Below are 18,008 nucleotides of genomic sequence, written 5' to 3'. Positions count from 1 at the left end.
TTTGACATACATTTAAACAGCTTCCATGTGGTATCTATACAGAAGTTTGTGAATGACTGTGAGGGTGGTACAGTTTTATGCAGTAACCAGAAAAAATGGTCTTGATTAAAAGCTTTTATAAAGTTGAATCAATGACAGTTTGACTTTATAGTTACCATTAAGTAAAACAGATCTTAAAAGTAAGACAGCAAATTAAATATATTTGGCTTCACCTCCAACTGCCATGAGTGTCCACTCCAGAGGGTTATTATGCCCAGCACAGGATACTTGTATAAAACTCTGCAAGGGATTACTGCAGTGGAAGGCAGTATCAGTAGCTTCATCCTGTGTGGCACTGAATGGCTGGCTCTAATTCCCTCTGATAACAATGGGATTGTGGGGTACTGAGCACTTGGCAGGATCAGGCCTTTAAGCTGCAGGTGGGTGCAGCCTAAGCCTAAATTAGTTCATTCAATTATTTCTGAAGATATTACAAAACCTTGTACACATTAATTTATTCACTACCACTAATGGATGTACATAGAACACCTGTTTCACATGCAATAGTAACTAAAAGTGGATGTTGTGATGTTAAACTTTGCATAATGCAAGAATTGGTGTACTGGAATTAGTTTTGGATTTGTCATTAATATGAAATAGTAACTAAATGGATTAAACAGCCCATATTCCACATAATGAATATGAGGCAGTTTGGAGGCTTTGTTTTAAATAAAATGTGGGGAAAAAAAACAAGCATAGTATCTTGCTTTATTATATTCTATTTCTTATTCTGTTCAAAATTCTGTTCCTCAGGTTTTTGGGCAGTCAAATTTGTTTTCCTTAAAAGTGAGTTTGAGTGTATTACACTTAGTGCAAGGATAATATAAGAAATGTGTGATTTATGTTGTACTTATGAAAGATTTATCTCTTTCCTGTCTGCTTCATCCCTAAATACATGGAATAACACCACCCACTGGTAAGAGCAGGAGGTATTTATACAAAATTTAATTCCAGTATAAAGTGTGGAGAATATCCATGTTATCTGTCGGGTTTAGAGCTTGTTCAATGCTTTCTAATTTTAATTGTAACTTTTTGCATGATCAAGGGATAGACAGCAAAGGGAATAATCTAAGGAGAATCAGATGTGGGGCAAAATGGTTACTAAAAATTAGACATTAAGAAATGCTAATCTAAACACATTTATTGATCACTGTTTTACCCCACAACTCAAATCATGCTTCTCTGCCCAAAAAAGGTCATGTGCCTATTGGTTTGCATTAGATAGTGGGTCTGTAGGAATGTCACTCTGACAAACTTGCCATGCTGATCATTCTGCATTTTCCTTTGTGTGAATGCTCTTAGTTCAAACCATATATGCATGTTAGCAAAAGCACCAATGAAGTTTTATTGGCCATAAGCCATGTGCATATGAGATGGACTTGCATGTGATATTAACTTAATTTTGCATGAAATATTTGCATTTACACACCAAAGGGCTAATGCTGTCCTCAGACAACTGTGTTTGACTCCTCTCAAAAACTGGGAGTTTTTTGCAAACATCTGAAGGCAGAATTTGATCCAATGTCTTTCTTTTTCATTTCAGGACTGAAAACTGAATAAATTTCAAAAACTCAGTCCTCTTTCTCCTTCGAAATAGGAAATGCATGAATAATTTACATTTTATATATATATGTGTGTATGCAATGTATACACACACAAATACTCATATATATATAAAAATATTAAATAATATCTTTAAAAGTTGCTTGTAATTATCATCAGTAATAAACTTAAGAATTCAGGGAAAGTGGGGAGGGAAAAGCAAAACAACTTTTAACCTCAGGAATAATACTGCACTAAGACTAAATAGACTTAATTTCCTGCAAAAAATCCTACACTTTATATTGAAAACCAGAAGAAAATAATTAATGCTCATTTGAAATGGCTAAACTTAAAATTAGCTTTAAAGATTTAAAGATCTGCTGGTGAAATATGCTGAGAACATTCTTTATTTGTTCAGTTGTTTCCCCTGTGCTTAATTTCTGCATCTCTTTGATTATGCTGCATTGCATAAAGTATTTTGATAAAAACTGTTCCACATAATTATGCATAGACTGGATAAACAGGATTTGGGTTTTATTCTAATCTGGATAAAAATCTTGAGTCTCTAGAATAAGCATAATTTAAATCATATCCCTGTGGTATACACTGGCAAAGTTAAAAGACAAAAAAAATATTATGTATAGTGTATATTGTTTCATGAAAGATGTCACCAGTCCCAAAGATTCAAAGATATTCTTTTTGGTTTTTAAACAATCCTGTTCTGTTTTTCCTAAACTCGTTTCCTTCTCCCCCCCCCTTCATTCCAGTGTTATCAGTCCAGCACTGATAATAGCATGCCTGTAATGCTTACCCTAAAAAGATGTCATATTTGGTATTTGAGATCTTTTTTTAAGTTATGCATGTATTTTTTACAATCTTCCCACCAGCCCCCCATCCCCCATGGATCTTCTGTGCATCTGAGTAGCTTTATTCATTTATTTTACCTTTAAAAGTGTTCAAAGAAGTAAATAAATGGGAGAAGCTTTGGAAAGTGTTTAGCTAAATGTATGTGTTAATTAAAATTTTGGATGTGGGACAGATTCCTTTTCATTTGGGGTTTTACCCACTACCACAAGAGGAGAGAGTAAGTCAAATTTTTATAAATAAATTTATGGAAACTTCGCCTGCAAACATCCAAGCAAATGGTTAGTTTTACACCTGGGATAAGTTGTCTTGGCTACAGTGATCACGCAAGTACAGCAGAGCACACATCTGTCTTGAAAGTTCAGAACTAGCAGTGCTATTATAGCACATAAAGGTCAAGTTTATCATTGCTTTGGTAAGGCTTCTTTCCTGAGAAAGTCACCACTGGTCACTGAATTATACCACTATATTTGTTATTCTTGCTTTTCCTCCTCCTGCAATCACTTCCTATGACCAAAACAATTCTACCAATGAACTATTGCCTGTGATAGTTTTTGAACCATAAAATTGGAAAAGTAAATTAAAATTTTAAAAATACCATCAGAAGGGCAACCCACATTAGAAGTGTTTGAAACAAAAACTAGTAGTAATCAGTTAAACAGAGGAAATATGTAATCCTAGTGGAAAGTGTTACTGCTATTTGTCTATGTCACAATGGAAATCATAAAATATATAAGCCTATCAGAAAATACCTCAGATCTGATTAGCTGTAAAGTTGTTCTTTCATTTTCTATAACAATACCACTTAAAAAACACAAATGCCTATATTTAATAGAGTTACAGAATAGAAGACCTCATGGAAAAATAAGTATTTTTGAGAACGTCAATCTGTTTGCAGACTGAGCCTTTATCAGTTTCCCACTGCATTGTATTTTGTGGCCTAATGTCTCAAAAGCATGAGCAATTAAAAATTTTCTATTATTCTATTTTTGAAAGACATGGATGTGGACAGCTTCCAGCTTCTACAGATGTTAAACTTCTCTGTTGATGAAGAAGTTAACAGTCTAAGAAACCTAAATCATTTTCTGTCCTCCTCACCCAGCAATATAACATATCTCAGAGATCACCTTTAGGATGTACTTGGAAACTGTAGTAATCTAGATGAAGAATGATCCACTGCAGCTCCAGCACTTTCAAAATTAGAATGTCACACAAGTCTGTTTCCTGTCAATGACTGAAAGCAAAATATCCTAATTCTTGGTAAGGTGGTCAGATTTCAAGCCTCATTGAAAGGTGAATTAGCGTATCGTCACACACTGCTTCTCTTCTCTCTCAACTGTTGTAAAGAACTCCTTCTTATCCTAGCAAAAACAAACAAACAACAAAATCTGACTGCAGAATTTTCCTGTATGAAGAAGAGGAATAATCTGAAATAACCTTTATTCTATATGGAGCCCAAGAGCTGCTGGAGCAGAATTGTCACCACCTGTGACCTTGGTCATACTTTTTTTTAAGTAATAAAAGCCGTTGGAAATGTTTTGTCCTTCAGCTTATAAAAATAGTTAATTTCTGTAATTAACTATCACAGAAATAGTAAATTCTAAATTCTTTCTAGATATACAACTAGGCAGAATTACAGAAAAGTGTAGACTATAGGAAGATGTTATTAAAATCTGAGAGTCAAATGTTTGTGACAGAACTAAATCCCACATCATCATCAGAGGGAACAACTACTGGGGGACAGAGATCCTAATTCAAAATCTATGCAGTCCAATTTGTGCAACTAAAGAGTATCAGATAAGTGTTAAAATTAGGTGGCAGAAAGATAAAAAATAAAGACATAGGTTATTTCACAAAATATGTTACTTACTAGGAATTAATTTCACTCATTCTTACAGAACAAACTTAGATAGACAAAATGTTAATTTTGAGTAAATCCCCACTAGAGTGATCTCCCCAAGGCATGAGTTTTACTCCCTGTAATTAGCCCAAAATGTATTATTCAGATTGTTTGATAACTTTATTTAGCATTTATTGATGCCAACATTCTGAGATCTATTTTATGCACATAAGATCCAAATAGAACAAAGTATGTGTGGTTTATGACACAAAGTACATTTATTTATAATTATTCCAACCTCTTTGTACCTTCAGCTGCTCAAATTTTTGCTGGGTTAGTTTTTGTGCAGATCAGTTTCTCAAACCATTTCACAGGGAGAGACCAAGACAATGCAGGAGTAAACAGATAATGTGGAAAAGGACTGGAATTCCTCTTACAATTTATGCCAACTTAAATTGAGAGATGAGCTAGAAAGTTTGCCTTTATCTTTGCCTCTATATGCTGGATACTTGCCACTCATAAGTAAGTCTGACCGATCCTAGAATAAGAAAGCCATAGTCAAAAGGTTCAGGACAATCCCAAGCACAAATACAGGCTGAACAGAGAATGGATGGACATCAGCCCTGAGGAAGAGGACTTGGAGTTGTTGGTTGATGAGAAGCTCAACATGAGCTGGCAATGTGCAGTTGCAGCCCAGAAACCAACTATATCCTGGGCTGCATCAAAAGAAGCGTGGCCAGCAGGTCAAGGGAGGTGATTCTCCCCCTCTACTCTGCTCTTGTGAGACCCCACCTGGAGTACAGTACAGTTCTGGAGCCCCCAACATAAGAAGGACATGGAGCTCTTGGAGAGAGTCCAGAGGAGGGCCATAAAGATGCTCAGAGAGCTGGCACACTTTTCCGATGAAGACAGGCTGAGAATGTTGGACTTGTTCAGCCTGGAGAGACATTACAGCAGCCTTCCAGTACCTGAAGCGGCTACAGAAAAGCTGGAGACGGACTTTTTACAAGGCCATGTAGTGATAGGACAATGTATTAAAACTGGAAGAGGGGAGATTTAGGTTAGATATTAGAAAGAAATTATTTTCTGTGAGAGTAGTGAGACACAGGAACAGGTTGCCCAGGGAACTTGTGGATACCCCCTGCCTGGAAGTGGTCAAGGCCAGGTTGGATGGGACTTTAAGCAACCTGGTCTAGTGGGGGGAAAATTGGCTTCATCCTGGCTCAAACCAGGTCAAGGTGTCCCTGCCCATGCAGGAGGATTGGAACTAGATGATCTTTAAGGTCCCTTCCAACCCAAACCATTCTATGATTCTATGAAAATGAGTTTCAACACACCCCAAATAGACCCACAACACACAAGAACTCTCCTGTGCTCTGTTCAGCTGCTGCCTGGCATTCATTGTTATGATCCCACCTGTATTTCAACAGAGAGTATGTTTAACAGAAGATTATGTGCAGAATTAAAGGAGTATCTTTCACTGCCAGCCTCCAAAGACTGAAGCATCTCTCATACTAGGAAAGGTACTGAATGCTGGGACTGTTCAGCCTGGAAAGGTGAAGGCTCAGGGAGGATCTCATCAATGTGAACAAAAACATGAAGGTCGGGTGAAAAAAAATGGAACCAGGTTCTTTTCAGTGATGCTCAGTGACAGGACCAGAGCCAATGGGCACAAGCTGAAGCAGCAAATTCCATCCAAACATCAGGAAGCACTTTTTTACTATGAGGATGACTGAGCACTGGCACAAGTTGCCCAGAGAGGTTGTGGAGTCTCTGTCCTTGGAGGTATTCAAAAGCCATATGGCTTCAGCTTGGAATGCTTTCTGAATATTGTCTGTGGGACTGATGTCATTAGCTGTTCCAGAACTTAGGAAAGAAGGGAAAACCTAAAAATTGTCATTCATATTATAAATTATCTAAACAAAACAAAATTATCATTGCCCAAAGCATTTTCTCATTTGAGATTGGGGAACAGGTCTCCAGTTCATTTGTCACAAAGATGCCTGGCACATGTATGAGTGCTATCACATCATCTTGAAAAAAAGAAGTTAATGAAGCTGGACTCTCTCTCCACATTCTTCAAGGCAATATGAATTGCGTCCCTACTATCCTCAATTATTCCTTCATCAGCTTCAATCACTTATTCCACAAAAAATGTTTTACTTCTTGCTGAATGATGCTGTCCTCTTCTCTAAGCATGCCGAGTAGATAAATCAATGTTGTTTGACATGGATTAAGTTTTATTCCAGAAAGGAAGAAATGACTGAACTTGTATGGGATAACTATCAAGGAGAGAGAACTGGAGCCCATGGTCACAGCATCATAACTGGTTTTCCTTTGCGTTTTCTTGAGGAGGGGTGAGGTTGAGGCTGATTTTATATCTTGTTGTGTTTCCTTTTTGGAAGTGTTGTTTGAATTCTGATTTGAGTTCTGATTCTAATTATGATTCTAACCATAAGAATCCAAATTTTTTTTTACCAGGACCCGATGGAATCACTGTTGGGAAGATATTGAATGTAACAATAGAAACACGTCAGAAAAGAATGGAGCAATTTAAATCCAGACCTATATTTAAACAATTCAGTAATTTTGGATTTGTCATTGAGAATAATGCCATTAAAAGAGCAATTCTAGCTTTATTGTTTTCAAAATTTTATTTTGAAAATTATTTTATTTTTGCATCACCTAGTCCTGCATTCATATAATTTCAAGATTATATTGGCTTTTAGTTGTTTAGAAAAGTGTATTTTAAATGTTTGTCATCACATTGGAGTGTGACTTAAATATATCTAAAGATTCCAAAAGATCACAACAAATGAAGTGAAATACAATATTTAGAGTTTTATTATTTTTAAGCTAATCTCATTATTTTGAAGACTGCACAGATGATTTTCTAATTTTCAGAGTTGTCTCTACACATTATGTGTATAGACATAATGTATTAATGTTGACTGATATATTATAAGAACACAATTATTCCTGCTCAATAAAGATACCTGTGAGAATCAGGTACTCCCTTATTAACACAAGCTGAAAATGGATGAATAAGGAATATTTTCTCAAAGTCATGAAAATCTAAATAGAAATGTACGTGGAGGCTTGGGTTTGCAAGATGTTGTCTGTAATGCACAACATAAAACGTAGTTTGGAACCATCAAATTCTGTACAGTGTCAGCTACTGGACTTGGATTAAATACCTCACTACATAGAATGTGTGGGATATAGTAAGCTCCATTTAGTAATGTAGTATATAACAATGTTTTAACAAACTTCTCTTCAAATCAACTTATTTCTTGCATTTCTAAACTTGTATTAGTGGTGTAACATCCAGAAGTCCATTGGAAATCAATGTTGTTTGAGCACGTGTCTTCCTTCTAGACATTTGGCAATTGTGGTGTTAAAGAGTAAATGTTCTTCCTCTCTGATTTATAACAACTGTTCTAGAGTGTAAGCTCCATGGGGCAGGGACTATTGTCTTTCAGATTATATTGGCATATAAGCAACTATTAACTATTATGCAATGATTTTAGAACAGTTTCATATTAAGTATAAATTAAATACCAAAATCATTGTTTCTTTAAAGAAATTCCCAAAGTATCTTCAGAAATATAAACCAACACACATGGTCTGCATGGTTTTTGCTTAATGGTAAAATACAATCCCTTCATAAATGAGATAAACAGAAGTTGATGTGAAAAATTAATACAATTAATACTAAGGCTGTGCTCTTGGATTTCTAAAAATTCAAATATTTTTTTCCTGTGCCTCTAAACTGAAACTGTATTTCCTGTTTTGCATCCTGTGACAAATGGGGCTCATCTAAATTTTATCCAAATAGGATATAGCAAAAGAATTAATTCAAAATAGATCTTTTTTTTTACACAGATAAATAGAGAACAGTTTTAAATAAATATCTGAAATTTTTATCCACCTGTATCATTAACCAGACATATTTCATTACCAGTTTCTCAGTACCATTCAATAAATAAGTTGCTAAAACCCACAGTATTTTTATTTCAATATCATTACATTAAAATAAAAAGAGTAATTGCATACTGAGCTATTTCTAGTGTTATGATAGATACTGAAAACAAAATGGCACCACAAAAGCTTTTCATTTTTCATGTTTCCTTTTGCTAGTTGTTATTGAATGCTGGCTTTTTCTTAGGATGTATAAATTTCATGTGGTAATGCCCTGTAGCTCATAAAATTTTTGTATTTATGTAGTAAAACATTTTGTTTGTTATTTCATAGCATTGGTTTCCCTTAGCAACCATAGATACATTTCAACTCAGTTAAAGGTACTCCTATCTCATTTGTAAATCATAGCTTGGCTTGCGTGGACAGAAGCTTCATATCAGAAACATGTTCATAGCAAGGGATATGAGTTGTGAATATCTTTAGGCAATTAGCACAGACCTTTATTGTGCTCAAGTAAGAATTAATATAGCAACAAGTGAATGCCTTTTGTATATTAATTTGGTTGGTTGGTTGGTTTTATGTGCAGGAATATTTACATGTTTATAGCAAAACAGTGCAGACTGCTTTAATAACAAAAAGACACATCCTGTTAGCATAAGGCTGGTAGCATCAGTTCATGTTTTGTCCTTAGAAATAGGAAAGGGTGTAGCCAGTCCCAGGAAAAGCTTATGACCTATTACCACCACTGACAGCAGATGATAGGATTTAAGAGACAGAAGGGTGGTGCATCATTATGTGTCAGACCCTTTCTATAACACAGCAGGCAGAGTCACAAGGTGGGCAGTACTTCCATAGAAGTCAGTAGCTGAAATGTTTTTTTATTCTAAAAGAAGCAGAGATAATGATTCTAAGCAATTTAGAATTGCTCACACATACTGACCATGTTGTAAGTAGCTCACTCTTTTTCTTCAAAACAAAATTAACGTGTTACCATGGTACCAAAGAGGGATCCCATGGTTCTACTTTAGACAAACTTCCATTGTTCTGAGTAAGAGCTGAGTAAGGACCGTAGCAACTAGCCCCATACTTTGCTGAACTAATCATCTGCCCGTGTAAATCTCCATAATATCATTGTTTCTGTTGCAAATGTTGCTTTTTCTGATGCAAATTGAAGTTCTACACTTGCAAGCAGAATCTCTTGAACATGAAAATTCCATTAAAATGCCCTCTCTAAAAAATATCTGATCTTGTTCAGCTAGCTCTCATTTTACAAATAGCGTGGTTATTTCAGCAAAAGCCTCCCTAATATAAATGTAGGACTTTTATAATTGATAAAAAGGAAATAGACATATTAGTCCACATAGGTGACATGCAGTCAAGACTCTCCCTTTAGCTGTCTTATTTGTTATTTTACTGCAGTATATTCATTTGTATACCTTGATACCATTTCTTGCAATGAAAGAAATCTTAGTAACAATTTTTGTAACCACCACATACATTAGTATGTACATTAGTATTCATGTTGTATAAGCTTTGCAATATAGATTACACTATGCACTTGTTAAATTAGAATACACTGGCAGCTCTTAGGGTCACCTCTGTTTGTATGTCATTTCTTCTTATTTCTGTCCAGGAAGAAAACACAAATATTACATAAAGCAACTTTCATAGCATTCACATGAAATCTTTATGCTTGTCTTTCCAGGTCCTGAAGGGTTTTCCAGAATGCTTACAAGCTGACATTTGTCTGCACCTCAACCAAAATTTGCTTCAGAATTGCAAAGCTTTCCAGGGGGCCAGTAAAGGCTGCCTTCGAGCTTTGGCTATGAAATTTAAGACAACACATGCACCTCCTGGAGACACTTTAGTGCACTGTGGAGATGTTCTCACAGCTCTATACTTTGTGTCAAGAGGCTCCATTGAAATCCTGAAGAGTGACATTGTTGTAGCCATTCTTGGTAAGTAGATTACTACAACACATGTTAAAAGAGTCAGGGGATTGAAAAGAAATATCCATTGTTGTTCCTGGGGAAGGAAGTATGTAAATATTTTACTCACTCTTATTTATAAATCAAGCTGAGAAATCATTTGTTTAAGGAGCAAAGTCTACATTACTGGGATAATTAATGTGCACCAAAGACCCCATGTCCTTGGATATCTAAAATATGAGAGCAGGAGTGAGTCAGATATATCCCTAGGTGACTGATAAGCTGCAAGTTGAGGCAAGCAGATATTAAATTACTCCAGTTCTGATTATGCCACAAGAACCAAAGTCAAGGACACCTTTTTTTTTTCTTCTTCTTTTTTTTTTCTTCTTTTTTTTTTTTTTTTTTTTTTTTTGGACGGTGTATAAGGGTACTGAGATACACATAGACCCCCTGTATGCTGACTGATAAAAACACGTATCTATTTCAGGCATTCAAAATGTCTTCTAGAGATTTTTAGAAATGTCTCGTTCTGCCCACTTAGCATATAGGAAAGGAAGAGAATAACATTAATCTGATCTAGATTGATACTTAAGTGTAATAACACCAGTGTTTCCCCTATATTTCTCACAACATATTCTTGTTCGTATCACATGGAGAATTTCTTTTTTTCTTACCCAATGAAAGAATGTTTCATTGGAATTCAAATAAATGTTCAATCCAGCTGGGAGCTAACCTGCAACTGGTGATGGCTTTTATGTGTAACCAGTAAGAATGCAATTTGAAAAGTAAAATAACCGAGACCTTACCTAAACAAGGCATCTGGTTTGTTTCTCCAATATCAGATAGTAAGAATGCAAAGAATAATTGGGTAGATGAGTAAGGATGTTGCTGTATGGAACCTTATGCCAGCTGTACCATCATTCATATGTTCTCTTTTCTTTTTTTCATCATTTAGAAACTTTAAGCCAGAAAAGTAGCTGAAGCAAAATGTGGACAGGTAGAAGTATGTTGCTATTAATCCACTTGTGACTGATTATCCTGCTAGTACTTTGCAGGGAGGATACGTGAGCAGAAGTACAAAAGTGTGCTTACAACAATCCTTCCCTAGGTTTCTGTGGCGTTATCAAGATAATTTGTCATCTTACACTGTTGCACCTCATTAGCTGGGTCAGCTTTAGGCACAAAGTAGGGAACATGCAGGAATAACACTGTGAGGTTTTTACTGAGCTATGTGAGTGTCTTTCCCTGATTATGAACAGTGCAGTTCATCGAGGATTTCATCCCTTACATCAAAAGCATGTACATTTCTATAGCACTCACAATCAAGAAAATTTGACAAGTTTATTAACTCATTGATTTCTTCCCAGACAAAAGGTGCAGACTGATCAAGTTTTGTATGTTATGCACATCTGATCCTTGTGCTCTGACACCATAACAGTTATTTGCAGGTCAATGCCACTGTATCTGTTCCAGCCTACAGCTCCTCACACCAGGGTAGTGTGGGTTGGAGCCTCACTCTCCTAGAGGATGGTGGTCCAGAAAGGTAGTTGTGCACAAGTGCAGCTAAAATGAACTGCTTCATGGGTCCTCATCTGTTGCACAATCCTTGAGGCAGGATCCTGCCTGATAGCTGGCTCCAGTCAATGATTCTGTTAAAGAATCTGTTGAAGAATCTGTTAAAAATGGGTAGAAGACGATACAAACGAAAATTACTTTGCAATGAAATCACACGGAAGCCTAACAAAGATTATCAATATGTAGTCAAACATTTTTAGGTTTTTCCTCTTTCTGAAAAACCTATACACAGAAATGGACAGGAAAAGACTCAATGCTTTGTCCTCTGGGGTTGAAAAGACTTCAGTCCAACAGGGATAGCATGGATGAAGTTTCCATGCTTAGCAAGTATTGCAACTTCTTCCACCCTTAAAAAGTATTGCAACTTCACCACAGAAATGAAAGAACTCTGAGAAATGTTGATTTTTGTCCCCCATATTTCCCGAACACATCAGTACTGGCTGATGCTGATAAGTAAGGTCTGATCAGTATTGGCCTGATAACAGTAATTCTGTGCCAAAGCCTTAGAAAGTACAATGGCTGTGGACCTCCTGGAATCTACCACCTCTTTCAGCTTTGCAGAGGAGACATAAATGTACTATGACCGTGTCAATAGTCACATTAGAGAGAAGGTATTATATTCCTTGAATAGGGACCCCTGCATTCATAAGCATTAAGGCCAGAAGGACTATTACATTATATTGCCTAACCTCTGTTATATCACTGACTCCTGTTACATTTCATACCTTTACCTATCTGTTGTGTCTAATCAACCATATTTGATGAAAGAAAAGCAACAGGTTCTGATCTGAAGACACAGAGATGAAAAAAATGATCATTTTTATTGGCAGTTTAGTCTCACAATTAATAATTTTTATTTTAGAAAATGTGTTCTTTATTTCCAGTATAGAATTGTCTTCCTTCAATTTCTTTCCATTGGTCCTTGCTACACATTCCTTATTATATTCTAGAGGCATTTAGTACCGAGGAATTTTTCCTCTGCATAAAGATATATGCAACATAATCAGTTTACCTCTTAACCTTCCTATTGATAAGCTAAGCAGACTATACTGTTTAAAATCGTCAATATAAATCAGCCTTAAATTATGTCTTGCATCTTTTAGCTGCATTTTACTCAATTTTCATCTTCCTCTTTGGAAAATGGAGAAGCCAAAACTACTTGCAGTAACCTAATATAATAGCCATAAATGTTTAGCAGAGAGGCAATATCACCCTTGTACTCCTTTTTACTAATACACTTTCTTAGTTGCTGTGACCCCTTTCTTTCCCACAAATGTTTTCGCAGTTGTCCCCCAAGCTCCATTTTGCAGGTAAGCCCTGCAATGCTTAGTTTAGGGCACATTTTGCTCAAGATGATGGCTGCAGCTGCTTTGCATTTATGAAGGTTAGATGCAGATTTGGGGAAAACAGGTAATTAGAGATGACAATTTTAGCAAACAGGTACTGTGAATGTGTCAACATTGATGGAAAGATTCTAATAGTGTCAAAATAGAAGCAGCTATGTTTAAAGAGCTTCTTCAAAACAACTTTCACATCTTTTGCTTTTTGCATTCCCTTTGTCAAAAAAGTGTCATTTTCTACTTAAATATATTTCACGCATGGTCTGTTTCTTCATGTAATTCTTAACAAAATTAGATTACAGGCCAGACAGGTCCTGGACTCTGCTGGACAACAGAAATTACATCTTTGTTATTGCAAGAATATGATTTAAATCAGCAAATAGTGTTTTAATGAGAAAGGACAAAGGAACCTGCTGTAGTCAAGCTGTTTTGATGGAACTGAAGAAAAACTGTGATGAAACTAGATTTTCCTTTCTCTTAGTCCCGTTATATATCTATGTAATCTATTGATTTTAATAATTTTACTTTTAATATCAACAGTGATACTTTTGATTTACAACAACATACATGCAATGGTAATCTGATGTAAATTCATGGTAATTTCATGTAAAATCAAGTATTCTACAGCATTATCATAAAGAAATACATTATTCAATTTTACAGCTTATTCAAGTTTAAAATAATAATCTCCACCAAATTTTCTTTCTGCAGGGAAAAATGATATTTTTGGAGAGATGGTACATCTTTATGCAAAACCAGGAAAGTCAAATGCTGATGTGAGAGCTTTAACTTACTGTGATTTGCATAAGATCCAGCGAGAAGATCTACTAGAAGTTCTGGACATGTACCCCGAATTTTCTGATCTCTTCCTCACCAATCTAGAACTTACTTTTAATCTGAGAGATGAAACTGCAAAGGTACATAAATAAGTGGTTTTGGTTTTTTCCTTAATATTGGGCTGAATCTGTCCCACAGTAACAAAACTTGAAAATAGCAATTTTGAAAATTAAAAGCCTGAGGCCAAATCCTATTTTAAAAAAATATACTTACCTGGTTGTTCATACTGAAGTCAGTTTAACTCAGCAGAAGTCAATCTAATTATTCAGATTGTGTCTATCTAACAGGATTTGGCTCTATATTTAAAGAATATTAGAGTTTCAGCCAGAGGGACTTTGGATGTCTTGTATAAGTCATGGAAATTATGGTTTTCTCAGATTACTATAGCCTGGGTCACCTCAAGGGGAGCTTCTGGCATTAAATATAATTGTATAGCCATAAAATAAAGCATATTATCCAGATTCATTCTGTGTCTAGCAATAGAAAATATTTAATTGCCTTTCAAACATCAATTGTAAATTCTCTTGTTTTGGAGTGCGCCCTACCTCCTAGAAGACTAAAAGCATACTGAGGCTGAAGCTTTCCCTCAAAATTTGCAGGGTACACAAAAACCTAACTGCTGTTACATTTGCTTATTTGTACATTTCTCAGTTTTAAATACGTGGAAAGAACAGTTAAATGCATCATGTATTTATTATGGTAAAAAGCACATCCATCTTCTAGAAGATGGATAGAAAAAGTCAACATTGTTCTGCTTTAGAATGAACTATGTGACTGAACTGAATCTGATAGGAAGGGAGGGCCTAGAAAGATAAAATAATGAGGGGTGTAGTGTCAGGTGTTTGTCAATCTTATATTTATTGCTTTCTAACCACTATTGTATAGTTAAATACAAATCTAGTTACAGGTAGTTACCACAATATTTCTTGCAATAGCATGCATTCTCTGCTAGAGGTTTGGGGTTTTTTCATCAATTTGTCTAAGGTTATTTATACTACATCTATGCAAGTTTAGGAGGCTGATAACACACAAACATATGTCTTTCCATGTAAACTTATTATCAGGATACCTTTGTTTCACCATCAGATGGTGACATAATTGGTTTTGCTCAATCTGCAGGAACTTTTTAATGTTAGTTTTGAGCAAAACCATTAGTTGAGGTTGGAGGAGCTAATGCAGGCCAACATGTTATATTGCCTTTCTGAAAGCTTGAACATGATTAACAGTCAATCACCTATTGAAAACTTGCTCTCTTTAGATGGGACTAATCTGTCATTATGTTTCATATTTCATTAATCAAGTCTGACCTCGTAATAAGATCACAAACTACTAATGGGACGGATGGAGATAACTGCAAACTACGAAGACGGAAATTGTCCTTTCAAAGTGAAATAGAGAAAGGTAATTAACTTCATTTCTTACATTAGACAGCACTGCTTCATTATTCATTGGTATTTCATGTGGGTACATTAGAGACTCATGTTGACTCATGTCACTGTAGCAGTTCTTGAGAATCTAGTTGAGCAGCTGAAACAGTCTGTGTGTTGCCCCCTATAGGGGTAATACATGATTAGAGGATTTCAGTTGCACCTTTCCATGACTTCACAACTATCAGTGCACAGCTGTTCAAACACTAAGCTACCTTATTGTGCTTGGGATATACACACACACATATATATACACATATTCTCTCTTAAACAATATCTGTTTTCTGAGATAACATATTTTAAACTGTTAAACATTAATTTTATTCCCTCAACAAAGTGTTTTGTTGAACTTAATGCTAAGTAGTGTTTCTCCCTGAAGTTAAAATATTTTGTTTTCAGGACACAGAAGATTCACCATAGTTCAATTTTTATTTATATGGTGATGTGTAAATGACTGTCCTGGCAAGGGTGTTAGGTAACATTTTCTGTGCTTACATTCAACTTACATGGTTTTGGGATTACTCTTAAGGACCAAAAATTCAGTGAAATATTAAACCGTGTCACCAGTATTCAGTACTGCTAAATACCAGGAACTGTAGATGATAACTGGTCAGACAGCAACAGCCATGAAGAGAGGTAAACTGATACTCAAGGATTTTCATTTTTAAGCATAATTCCTTGAATAACAATACACTTTTATGGTCCAGTGATTTGTCTGATAAAATAATGTTTCTGGTATGCATGGCTTTCATACTGCACAGTTAAAGCCCAATCCAAACTGCAGAATAATACCAGTTTTAGAGTTGCAGAGTAGCTGATAATAAATGGGAACACTTTAAACATACATATCAGGTATAAAAGGAAAACTTTATTCCAGAGTGGGGCTACTCAGAACAATGACATTGCTTTTCAATCAAAGAAGCATCTTTAGGGCAGAAAGCCAAGACTGACAACAAATCTGTGAGGAAAATGTCCCCATGAAATATTCAATCTGCTCTTCACAAAGAATCTGTTGACAGAGGCGCTTTGCCTGAATAGCCTTCACATATCTTATGAGAAAACATATGCTTCTACCTAGACAAGATGGAAGTGATCTTCCATGTAATGCCTGCTGCAGAATTACAAATAGGCTCCTCAGGTGTCAAAGTGGTGCCAAGACCTCCAGGCTTTTATGGTACTTGCCCAGTTGATTAGACTGAAAATGCTGTTGGATAAATTTGTTTGTATTACTTTTGAAAGAATATAATTCCCCACAGTTTTGTCTTTAAAAAAAAAAATAAAAATACCACCATTGAGGAAGAAAAGACTAGCAACAAACTCCTTAGTCCTGGTAATGACTGATTAATGTCTGGTCACCCCTGAGTTAGATGAAGTGTGAAGTATTGCTAGTCCATCCAAAGAGAAGATGCCATCATGAGAGTCCATTGCCAAAGACTGAGTATGTTTTTGGCCCATTGGTTTACTGCCCCTATCTGGTCTCTGTTCAGATTCTCTATATGTTACCACAGCCGCAGCAGACACCTTGTAGTAACAGACCTTCAATGTCCCTTTTCTGTGTCCCAACCTACAACCTGCATGAAGCTATAGAGTGCTAGAGACTACTACTTGCTTGCAAAGTAATATTCTATGGATTTCAACACTTCACATATAGGAGGGAGTGCTACCACAAACTGATCCAGCATAGTCAGTCTACAAAGCTAAAGATTTGGGGATGATCCTGCAGAGTGCCTCAGAAGAACTGCAGTAGAAAAAAGAGTTCCTGAACACATAGCTGGCAAATGCATTTCTGGTCACAGTATTCTTACAGATAAAAAATGTGTTGTATGATGATTTTTAACAATCATATGTTGATTTCAGAACTACACTTTGAACAGGATAGAGACACTCTGCATTCTCACATATATTTTGGTATTTTACATCTCACTAAATTCTCACTGATTTGTAATTATTGGAGAGAGGTGAGCAAGGGGGTGTTGCTCATGAAATGGTCATCTTGCTGGCATTCTTTCCATTCAGCTGTTGACCCACGAGCATATTATGTAGTCTGAGATTGTATTGTTCCCATCTTTACTGTAATCACCAGCAATTTTCTCCCTTTTGGAGTGCTAAAAATGGTATTGTGTTATCTGAGCCTTTAGTTCATGCTAGCCTGATTTGGACCCTGTTGCTATGGTAACTCCTCCTGCATGAGTATTATCAGGGGTTAAACAAAATCAACACAGCACTCTTGTTATGCATCTGCAGTTAGTACCACTACTTTTCCAATTCTACACTAGACCTTCTCACTCCACCAGACGTATTTCCACTGTTTCTTACCAATGTCAACAAAAATTGACCTTAGCTTATACATTGGGCTCTGACATAATATGATTTTAAAGAGTACAAGTCAACTTGAGGGACCAGCTTTCTCTCCGGTGCCTGGAAAGGACTGAAATACAACAAGAGACCCCCTGCAAAAATTGACACTTACACTAGATCGCGGGTTATTCTTGCTCTCACCCAAAGGAAATTAATTGCAGGTCTTTCAGAATGATTGATTATATTCCTTGCGCAGGTGCTGGTGAAGCTTTAGGCAGTTGCCATAGATGCCTGACAGTCAGCCAAGAAACTCTCTCCATGACTGCTTAAAATAAGCAGTATTCCCACCTGGAATTTCCAGACAAAGCTCTCAACTTGGTTGGGAAGTTAGTCTCCT

At 36.1% G+C, this 18,008-nt stretch overlaps 1 protein-coding gene across 2 annotated transcripts in view; it reads left to right on the top strand.

Moving 5' to 3' along the window:
* The window catches only part of KCNH7 (potassium voltage-gated channel subfamily H member 7), a 213,884-nt gene that overhangs the window by 177,291 nt on the left and 18,585 nt on the right, over positions 1-18,008 (top strand). For both annotated transcript variants that reach the window (XM_051624143.1, XM_051624144.1), the window contains 3 exons: positions 9,912-10,164; positions 13,761-13,966; positions 15,188-15,287. In XM_051624143.1, the coding sequence (XP_051480103.1) occupies positions 9,912-10,164; positions 13,761-13,966; positions 15,188-15,287 (559 nt within the window). The remainder of the gene's footprint in view (positions 1-9,911; positions 10,165-13,760; positions 13,967-15,187; positions 15,288-18,008) is intronic.

This window comes from Apus apus, chromosome 6 (genome assembly GCF_020740795.1).
Source record: "Apus apus isolate bApuApu2 chromosome 6, bApuApu2.pri.cur, whole genome shotgun sequence".
Classification (NCBI taxonomy): Eukaryota; Metazoa; Chordata; class Aves; order Apodiformes; family Apodidae; genus Apus; species Apus apus.
Note: the sequence above shows the minus strand (reverse complement) of the source record. Positions and strands in the feature narration are given on the sequence as shown.